The sequence below is a fragment of the Ptychodera flava genome, chromosome 1 (genome assembly GCF_041260155.1).
Source record: "Ptychodera flava strain L36383 chromosome 1, AS_Pfla_20210202, whole genome shotgun sequence".
Taxonomy (NCBI): Eukaryota; Metazoa; Hemichordata; class Enteropneusta; family Ptychoderidae; genus Ptychodera; species Ptychodera flava.
Window position 1 is genome coordinate 35,723,483 of NC_091928.1, and position 10,820 is coordinate 35,734,302.

At 38.8% G+C, this 10,820-nt stretch overlaps 2 protein-coding genes across 2 annotated transcripts; both read left to right on the forward strand.

Moving 5' to 3' along the window:
- Positions 1-2,835: 2,835 nt before the first annotated feature.
- On the forward strand, positions 2,836-5,844 carry LOC139144483 (solute carrier organic anion transporter family member 2B1-like). The gene is made up of 3 exons (XM_070715185.1): positions 2,836-3,550; positions 4,238-4,579; positions 5,675-5,844. The coding sequence occupies exons 1-3, from the start codon at positions 2,842-2,844 to the stop codon at positions 5,842-5,844; spliced, it is 1,221 nt and encodes a 406-aa protein (XP_070571286.1). The 5' UTR covers positions 2,836-2,841.
- LOC139138586 (solute carrier organic anion transporter family member 1C1-like) lies at positions 5,844-10,449 on the forward strand. Its single transcript, XM_070707060.1, has 5 exons — positions 5,844-6,362; positions 7,085-7,244; positions 7,921-8,108; positions 8,483-8,547; positions 9,147-10,449. Exons 1-5 carry the CDS (start codon positions 6,250-6,252, stop codon positions 9,470-9,472), a joined length of 852 nt encoding a protein of 283 aa, XP_070563161.1. The 5' UTR covers positions 5,844-6,249; the 3' UTR covers positions 9,473-10,449.
- The last annotated feature ends 371 nt before the right edge of the window (positions 10,450-10,820 follow it).

The following is a 10,820-nucleotide window of genomic DNA, read 5'->3' on the forward strand; positions in this document are numbered from 1 at the left end:
GCAGATCACAAATGCGAGAGGGGTTTCATGACTAATCTCCTTAATGAACAATGGCAACAATCGTCTTATTTCTCGAATCGTATCAGGGGCCTATAGTTAGACAAACGTGAAAGTAGTTAAACGAAAAGAGATAGTGCATATAATAAAATTTTTAGTATGAGGGCTACTATTTACGGCGATGGTAAAATTCCTGGCACCGTCTACTTTCAGGTCTAAATGGAAGCCACGTTGGAGACTTTTTCCCTGATTGGCTTCCCGCAGAGTGTAAAATACCATGTTCTGATTGCAATTTGAAAGAAACACTGGTTGTTATTAAATACTCAGTAATTTCATTTTGAAAGTGAATTCAGACAAAATGTACCCGCTGCACAGCGCGTTCTATTTCAATATGCCGTAGCGATGCCGTGGAAACAATGATTTTAGAACCTTTTAAATGACTTCAGATGAAGAAAATTAATAGCGGTGGCATTCACACTGTGCCTTTCAGCATATAGTTTGGTAGACATCTAACCATTTGAGTCATACTTAATACACAATTTATATCTAGAGAAATGGCGATTCGGTTTTTCTCATACATCGTCTTGTCATTCAGATTGTGCTCTGTCTGGCAAAGTCGTTTAACTGTAATCATTGCTAACCCATGGTTTTCAAAACTTAGCTACACATTACAATGTAATTTGCTGTTTCGTCTACCTGGTCAGTGTATGTAGCCTTGAAATGTATTCTACCATCTAACGATTTCCAAATGTAGATCTATTTCTCGTTATGAAACAAATTTAACACCCGTGTAACCTTACGACAAGAGTACAGTATTTTTTTCTTCATTGTTTCCCTGAGTGACACCTTATGATACCAATGTCTCTCGGCTTATGGTGTGAATGTCCTTCATCTTAAATATGGCGCATATGTCTCACACCTTATGGTTTGTGAGTCTTTCAAGTCAACTTATGGTGTCTGTGTCTATCAACTTATGGCAAGCATGTCTCTCAGCCTATGATGTGTATGTCTCTAAGCTTATGGTGTGTATGTCTCTTAACTTATGGTGTGTGTCTTTCTCAGTTTATGGTGTGTAAGCCTCAAAACCTATGGTGTGTTTGTCTCTCAGCCTAGGTATGTATATCTATCATCTTCTATTTGACATCTTGGGGCATGTGATTCATATACGATGATTTTCTAGAAGCACGGTCAATTCGCATCAAAACCAGTGAGACAGAGATGGAACGAAGACTGGAGATGTAATGCAAAAGGTTGTAGTGAGAATTGGAACTATTGTTGCTAAATACAACCAAAAAACGGGTAGGTAGCATTTCCCCAAAAAAGATGGTAGATGTTTTCAAAAATATTAACGGTACACAATTAAATACGCTTCTACCTTATAATTGAAAGATGACCAAAAACCAAATTGCAAGCAAAAATAAATGTTCGCTTTGACAAGTTAATTGAGACTATTTAAGCGACACAATAACGTCAATAAAAGGGTATTATGATTGTTGTGTGTATGAAGCATATGGTATAAGCTGCTGCATGAATGGTGTTTCATCTGCCAATTACAGAGACCAAGTTTCAACAAGAGAAACGAATGTTTCTATCATATCTTGGTGATTAATTTGCTTCGTGTCTACTCTTATTTCACTTAAGAATATCAAGTAGAGAAAAGAAAATTACCTTTCTGCTGACGTCATTTATGAAGTCAACCGCGATGTCATACGTGACTATGAAGTCACATATTACGAAAGATAAGTACCTTTACTGCGCTGAAAAAAATGCAGGTGCATTAAGTGCCCGGTTTCAAATTGAATAAAGGTGTAATAGATTGTACACATTACATCCTTGTATTACATACAATATATGCATTTTCGACAATGGTGTCGACAGTAGTTGTGTTTCAATGGAAAGATACAACAGGTGAGTGATAACCTTGATGTATTAAGCATCGTTTATGTCTGTCGGTAAAACACAGTGTATTGTTCTAATCCAAATATCTTGCTTATATGCTTGGTATTGCACTTGCAAATAACACTGCAACGTGTGTGTGTATAGGGGGGGTTATATGTGTGTGTGTATGTGCGCGTGCGCAAGTGAGTGTAATACTCGACGGTATTTTTGACAGGTGAATGCTTTTCTCTCAGTGTCATCAAGATAAGTACACTGTCACACATTGATACATAGATACATGCATAAATACGTACATACATACATACATACATACATACATACATACATACATACATACATACATACATACATACATACATACATACATACATACATACATACATGCATGCATGCATGCATGCATGCATGCATGCATGCATGCATGCATGCATGCATGAATGAATATATACATACGAAAGCATTCTGATCGCTTTGATTGGAGGTTGCAGAGACACGTCGGTTTGTGGACACGTGACTACATTAGGATTAAATAGCGGCCCTGTACTGTTCCTGCTCTAATGTGTGCGTGGAAGAGGATACATTTCGACATCTGCTGTCCTTCTATAAGCCGCTCATACCTAAGCAAAGGGCCTTGACGTCGGTGAGCTTTAGAGATTGTTGAGAACACGAAATCCTTTTTCGGTTTCGTTGTTCATTCAGCATTATGAATTTTAAGGTTTACATGATCTTCGTGGCTCGTATGAAATCATACGGACGTTTCACTATTCCAGCTTACCATGCATCTGCTGCATCTATCTGTACAAAGTTTATTACGAATGTAGAATCTGCAGTAACGACAAAAACGGTTTGGTTTTTAGCCATTTTAATGCTATACATTCTCCTTTCTCCCAACAGCGTACATGTGAGACATTATATTGTGGCTTTTTAATACGAAGGATTTTTAAAATGGCAGACACCGACTTAGGGTCTTTGAAACAACCTGGTCCTGCGCTGAAGACCAAGAGTAGTGGTGCTGACTCCAATTCCGGAGCCGGCAATTTTATAACCTTTTGTCGCCAAAGATTGGCTTCGGTCAATTTTGTGTTTCTCGTGTTGATCCTGAATACTTTCACTTTAACCGTCGAACTTAGTTTTACTTACATTAGCATCACCAGCATTCAGAAACGGTACGGCCTGTCGAGTAGATTTATCGGGCTGACAGAGACACTGCAAGAAATCACCGACATAACTTCTGTCATTTTCATCACCTACTTCGGCGGCAGGCCCAACAGCCACAAACCGCGTTGGATTGCGACGGCGTTTCTCGTATGCTCTCTAGCTTTCTTCACCAAGGCCCTCACCCAGTTCGTGTCGACACCTTACAACTACGATAACTCCCAGCTTCCCGCGAATTTCCATGAGGTAAAGTTTCCAGACGTGTGCGTCGAGCAGAATGCGACTCAATACCTGCAAGACGTTGATGACATTTTACTGTCAAACACCACTGAGTGCCAGAGTACGCTGGCATCGTCACTGGTACCAAAGGGTTCAGAGCCGGTAATTCTCATTTTAGTGGCTTCTATATTGCAAGGCGCAGGCAGAAAGGCGGGTTACGCGCTCGGTGTACCGTATATTGACGACAACGTATCGAAAAACAAGTCACCTATGTACATCGGTGAGCAAGCACTACACATATTCTATAAAGTATTGGGTATATTAGCTTCCGAACATTGTGCTATCTTTTTCGCCAAGGCGATATCACCTTTTCCTGAATATAAGCTTTCATATGATTTGTTGCCCTAATGTGCAAGTGTCATATCATCAGAAAGAAGCTGTAACTGACGACGAATGATGATGTAGAACTTGAACTTTTTTATTGAATACGGAACCATTTCTACGCCTTACGGCCAGCCGCTGATACACCAGTCCGTGAGACTGCGTGAGTTGGTCTTTGTTGGTTTCACTGTGAGTTATAGTGTGCATGATCCTGATCGAGAGGAACTGTGCGTGATTTATCGCCTCCATGAACGCTATGTATCGAGAGCGTGAAACATTGATTTTCTGTGCGTCAATTAGGAAGAGTATGACGCAAGTATATATTTATAGTATATTTGCTGCATGTAGCACACTCGCAATGGCAGTCTTCTGCATGTCTGAAATATTGGATTGCTGGCTGGAGGGACAGATGAATGGATGGATGGATGGATGGATGAATGAATGAATGAATGAATAAATAAATAAATAAATGTAAGGATAGCTGGATGGATGGATGGATGGATGAACATAGGTGTGTACATTTCAATTTTCATATTTCCTATCTTATATGCCAGGAACACGGAAAAGTCTACTTTTACATTTTCAGGAACTCTGCACGCCGTAAATTTCATTGGTCCTATAGTAGGTATGCCATTGTCGGTGCAATTCATAAAACGATACGTGGACTTCTATCGAGTGGACCAAACAACGCTCGACATCGATCAACGTGATCCACGCTGGGTTGGTGCCTGGTGGATGGGCTACCTGCTACTTGGATGTCTCATGTGCATCTTCGCTTTGTTGATGTTCCTCGCGCCAAAGCAGATTCCGAGCAACCGAAAACCGACACAGGACGAACAAGGTGACGGCGAAGAGACATTAAACACAGCAAGAAACCGCCGAGTTAAAGAAATGGTGGGAAGACAGAGTATTGCACGAAATCTGAAAGGTAAGCTCACGTGATCAAGGAAAGGAAAATTCGAAAATCAAGTTCGTCCCTGAGCATTTAAGATGAAATGTCAAATAAGTGAGAGGAGTGCCTTTTGCTGTCAAAATTTAGGGAAACACTGTAAGAATAAAATCTTAAACATTTCGGGCTGGATGAGGGCCACTGTAATCTTCTAATTTATACTTCTCCAAAGCAAGCAAAATTTCAGTTGACATAACGAAGTGTCTAGGGCAATTTCTCGTAATTTGTACTAACGTTTATGAGTATAAGACAGGATATCTTTTTAATGTGTGTACGATAAAGATGTACCTGTGAAACTGTTTCTCAACCTTTATTTATCTGGCACGTTTAATTCCATATGGCTCATTTTGATTCTTCCGATCGGAAGCTACTTCAAATCAGAAGTTATAGTTTTCCAGGCTCCCTTTCACTTCCAAAGACGTCTCTCCTCTAGATATGTCTTTGAAGGCAACATAGTATCAAAGATTAGTTATCTATGTTCTAACAATCAAATTCCCATGTACTCAAACTTTACAGTATGTATACAAAATACTGAAAGCAGGAACAATCAAAGGAATGAGAGAGAGACAGACGAAGCAAGAGAAACAGAGAAAGACTATGGGGCAGGTACAGACAGAGAATCAGAGAGTGCCATAGAGTGAAAGATGAGACAGCCAGACAGTGGCACAGAGACAGGGAGGCGGGGAGAGACAAACATACATAATAGGGCAGTTAGAGCGTAGAAAGACAAACTCAATGACTGACTGACCAACTGACAGTCGAAGACAGACGGACAGAAACAGAGAGAAACAGAGAGGCTGACAGACTGACAGATAGGTGGAAGAAAAGAGGTGGTTGGAAAGAGATTTACGTTCTTCAGTAGTGTATTCGTTAAACGCCAACTACAGTCATAGGGCAAATATGTTAGATTCAGTAAAAACAGTTTGGTGTTGAATAAGAACTCGTTTAAACCTTACAGCAGATTTAATAATATTGAAAGCAAACATGTCGCACGTTGAATCAAAGATAATAGAATAGAAAAATTGCTTATTTCCCTGTTCGGCAGAGTAAGAATCAACCAACTCTTTTTCATAGATTTACCAAGAGTGATGCGAAGACTTGCATCCAATCGGACGTTGGTAGCCATTGTGCTCGGCAACACGGCTTTCTTTGCCAATGTCGGTGTTGCTATGTTTCATCCAAAGTATCTTGAAGAACAGTTTCGCATCACAGCAGCGCAGTCAGGAATGTTTGTAGGCAAGTAATTCAGTAATTTTTGTTTTTGGTATGTCTTGGTAAATTATAAAAACAAAGTATATGACGTTGGTAAAAGATAATGTAATGTTTCCAAAGGAGTTTCACGTGTTTGGTAATTCGCTCCGGGCGCATGTAGAGCAACGGTGCAATACCATGCATGCATAGCCATCAATTATTGAACGAGGAGGGAGTTGGGGTGAACACCAACCCTAAATCACACGGTTAACTCGTGTAAGTCAAAGACGATAACTGATATTGATACACATTGAGGAACAATATAGTGTTTGACATTCGTTAAAGTGCTGAACAACTACCTTTAATTTCTTGAAGTTTTAAATGTGTTTCTACCGACGTTTGCTGGCTTTCTGATCGGCGGTTTTGTTCTGAAACGCTGGAAGCCAAGCCTCAAGAAGATGGCTGTCTGCTTGGTGGTTCTGGATCTTGTTGTCTTCTGTTTTCCCTTCATCAAGATGACACTCGGATGTCAGAACGACAGGATCGCTGGGGTGACAGTGCCATACCATAGGTAATAGCGATCATATCCATCCGTAATCAAAACACCTTTGGTGAAAAGTAACATTACATCGCCCTTCTAAAAAGACAAATACAGCATAGCACATCATTGTATGCCAAATGCAGATTTTTTATCCACTCCCCAAAGCAATTTGAATCACACATTATTTAGCTTTTTAACATAGCCTGTATGTAAAATTCACTGCTATTATTTGCATCAGTGTTCTGGTCCGGACCAAAATTCTGTTGCCAACAATAACAATGCAGTTTATACAACGACAACCTGATCATACAAGCTGGATAAAGTGAGTTCCTACTTACGTTTTGGAGTACAAGAAGAAGACGACGTTGACAGCAAAGACAAAAATAGGGGGAAAAATCATCAACGGTTACAGCTACTGAGCCTTTAAATCCATAACGTAAACGCATTCCTGGTTGGAAAACGCTTGAAAATAATGATAGGTGTAAATATACTTACTCAAATTATGTATTACGAAGCATCACAGAAAATAACACAAATATCCCTATGCCATTGACAGTGGTGTAATAAAAATAGTCGTGAAACAATAAAATGCATCTTACAGTTAATGTGTCGTTTTAGATGGTGGCTTGTATTTATGTTTATCTTTTACCAATTGGAGGCATCCGCTCATTTCAAATGTTTGCAAAGATATCGGTAAAATCCACGGCACATTGTAACAGAAAATGAATGTATTTCCTGTTCTTCTTCTCCAGCACGGCATCGAAACCAAATTTTCATACACAAATGGATCTCGGTTCGACATGTAATTCCCGATGCGCATGTACAGAACGATACAGCCCTGTTTGCGGCTCTGATGACGTTACATACTACTCGGCTTGCCACGCTGGTTGCACGGTTTCCAACATTAATAAGGTAAGTCATTTTTAACCATCCAAACACTGTCATGCAATTTATTAAGCCTGTGATAGCTTCCCCGTTCAGGACAGCATATCATGGCAAGTTTGGAGACTCGACATAACTTCATCAACGACTACGGAATTCAATCAATAAATGGAAAATAATATACACTGTATCAATCGAGACAGTTTTCAAAAACGAATTCAATGTAAGATACAATCTTCTGAAAGAGATTGACTTAAAAGTTGACATACTGAATGCTTTTGAGAGAACTAACAAATTAATGTTAACAGCAGACTTGTTGTAAATGTAGAGTTTCCCCATCAGTCGTAATGATATTTTACAAAAAAGGTAAAAAATCATATATTAATACACTGAATGACGTGCAATAGTTCACTGCTGCCTGAATTTGTATAAAGTGTTTTAATTTATGGTAATCATTAAAAAAGGTTTAAACAAAAATTCATTTTTAAAACACCTTCACGATCTCGGAAACACAAACTGTGAATATGTCTGAGCATTTCGTGCTAGTAGAGACGTTAATAAAGCAAACTTGTTTCAAACAATCGCAGGTCTAGATGTTGCAATGTATATCCTGTGAATTACTCTTTTATCTGTTCTACGATGACTCTAAATCGACCATTTTCTCCAATGTGAATTATTTTCATGTCTTTACTCATGTTCTTGTAAGACTTTCGAAGAGTGTGGGTGCGTTGGAAAGCATAGAAACCTGACCGAGAACGTTAAGGAAAGAATTGCTTCAAGAGGAACATGTTCGAAGCCATGTGAACGAGACCTGTTAATATTCACCATTCTGTCGGGGATTTTCGGAACTCTGTTGGCAATGGTTGTTATCTTAAATGTGATGATAATTCTCCGGTAAGTACGATCAGTGCTGTTTGGAAGGGGTCTAATGATGCAAAGGGTCGTATTGCTTGGCTACACACCACAGTTAAAAATCATGTGAATATAAAGAGTAGTGTACTGCAGGAAAATTTTGTTTCCCTAAAATGACCATCAAGTTTGGTTTACTTTGAGGACAAAATTTCAACAAACTGCCAAGAACTGTGATGCTTAACTGTGTATATTTGAATGTTGCATTCGACTTCATTATATCATTTGGTAAGTAACAAAGTGTTCCCTTCCTCCATATCGGGAAATTAATCGACATCACGGGTTTCATGGTAACGAAAATATAATACTCACGCAAGTAAGACAGAAATCATGGATTCTTCTTGTTTTCAAATTCACAGGTGCGTATCTCCAACGGATAAACCATACGCGTTGGGATTCAGAGCTGTCGTCACTCAATTATTCGGTAGGCAAATTATCAATACTTAGGAACATTCAATAAATCAACATCATCACGTTTTGAATTCTCAGTAATTGGAAGCGTTTGATTACATCTTAGACATACCTTAGGGATGGCATATGTTTCAATGTTGCATGGATCTGCATTTAGGCCGTTTCAATAAATTACATGATTTTTTTAATCTATTGCACAGACGCCACATTCGAATAAAATGCCCCGGCCCTTTAAAACAGCCCGGCGTTTGATCTCTGCAGTTTTCTTTACGAAGTGTTAATATTAACAAGCACATTCAAACAGTCGTTCAGATAGCCGTAGCATTTGTAAGTTGTCAAACATTTTGGGGCACAGTACCAATCTCGACTGTTTGATTTGGGATTTTTGTTTTACTCAATGGTCGATACATGAACTAGAATACCGTGACATTTTCCCTTTTTCGCAAAAACTGTTCGAAACATTTCTTGCATAACAAGAAACTCTGCCGAAAGTTTACTTTGAAGCCAGAGCAGGTACATATTGCGCTTAAAATGATTTACGCCCATAGTGTAAACCCTGACAGGTTTTATATTAAAATGAATACAGCGCGGATTTATGTCATGCGTACACAGGTTCCATGCCGTCACCATTGTACACGGGAATTCTCATCGATTCTGCCTGCACCCTGTGGGGAAAGACACCGTGCGGACAACGCGGAGCCTGTCTCCTCTACGATCTGCCTGATTACAGATACAAGTTGATGGGCTTATTCGGGTTTCTTAAGGGAACATCCTGTGTTTTCTACATCGTGGCCATGGTCACGATTTTCAGGAATCCCGACCCGGGAAATACTGACAACATCCAGGGGAATCAAGGAGTTTTCGGACAGACAGCAAATTCTGAACCTCGACCGGTTTGTGACTCTGAATCTAACGACTTAGACGTGACGTCAGTATGATGACCCTAGTGTACAAAAAGTGATAAATTCACCTCAAAAGTTAATCTTTGTATTAATTTCCCATTGGAAATGTGCGCTAGCCTTCAGAAGGGAATAACTCTAGCAGGATGGTCGTTGATCGTCTGTTTTAGCTAATATGCTGGTTGACAGAGTTGTCTCCGAGGCTGTCTTTCGCCCAGTTTAAACGATTTATTCATTGCTTCGCTTCGATAAAGTTTGTGTGCGATGTATGATAGTGAGCGTACGAGTGTGAGTGCTTCACGAACTGTACAGCATGTGGAGGGGGATTGCAGTCAGAAATTGTAACATCTTAGCTCGGTTATTGAGCCAATCACTTTTGAGATTGGAAATTTGGCCGAGCGGTTTTGTCTCTGGCTTTTCCCGTAGGTGATTGGGTACCGAATGTTGTGAGTTAGAACACGACTGAACCCACCATATTTCAAAAAGGTAGCACATTGACATTTTCATTGTATAACTTTTAATAGTGTCGATTTCTCTTTTAAAAAGTAGTTTAGGCCTACCTTTCAATTATTAGGACTGGTTACAATGTGTGTAAGGCTATGATTCCAATTAACTTGAACGTCGTTCAACTTCCATAAATTTGTTGTTCCTGCTAGTGTGAAGTACCAATCCCGAAAATATCAGAAAGTACCACTCTAGAAATAGATTTCAACGATATTTGAAAAAGCATAATGTATTGTTTCGTTCTTATCAAAACTCAGATCCTAGGGTAGCATAAGTATCTCTAGCAATAGCATATATGTATATTGTACTATGTTTCATTATGCATGTGATCATTGAGGCTAAACATTATTAGTTGATATTTCAGTCTATTTGTGGCCTGTTCATTGTTCAGCTCCCGTTGGTTAAAGTGCCAACTAATAACGCGGGACGAGTGAACGATGAACAGACATGAACTACTTTTGTTGAAAGTGTGTACGGCTGAATTGAACATCCTTCTCAGTTAAAATAAATATATATATATATATATATATATATATATATATATATATATATATATATATATATATATATATATATATATATGTATGTATGTATATATATATATATATATGTATTATATATAAATTATTATGACTCTTATTATTCTCATGACACTTGATGGCACTTATGTCTACGAACGAACGTATTTCATGCTAGTAGTTACTTCTACTTCTGTCCACTTTTCCCGCTCAATGATACGTTTCGGGCATTGATAACTATATTATCAAATAAACACGATTGGAACTAATTTGGGATAATTGGATCTTCATATATTCTCAAAGTGTTAGGCGCCCTACAGCTGACTGTTGCAACATTACAAATCACTCATAAAAAAAAATGTGTA

Excerpts from the sequence above, each read along its gene's own strand:
- LOC139144483 (XM_070715185.1), top strand. The coding sequence starts at position 2,842 with ATGGCAGACACCGACTTAGGGTCTTTGAAACAACCTGGTCCTGCGCTG. Across the intron at positions 3,551-4,237 it reads CAAGTCACCTATGTACATCG|GAACTCTGCACGCCGTAAAT; the intron begins GTGAGCAAGCAC and ends TTACATTTTCAG. Across the intron at positions 4,580-5,674 it reads TATTGCACGAAATCTGAAAG|ATTTACCAAGAGTGATGCGA; the intron begins GTAAGCTCACGT and ends TCTTTTTCATAG.
- LOC139138586 (XM_070707060.1), top strand. The coding sequence starts at position 6,250 with ATGGCTGTCTGCTTGGTGGTTCTGGATCTTGTTGTCTTCTGTTTTCCC. Across the intron at positions 7,245-7,920 it reads CGGTTTCCAACATTAATAAG|ACTTTCGAAGAGTGTGGGTG; the intron begins GTAAGTCATTTT and ends TGTTCTTGTAAG. Across the intron at positions 8,109-8,482 it reads AATGTGATGATAATTCTCCG|GTGCGTATCTCCAACGGATA; the intron begins GTAAGTACGATC and ends TCAAATTCACAG.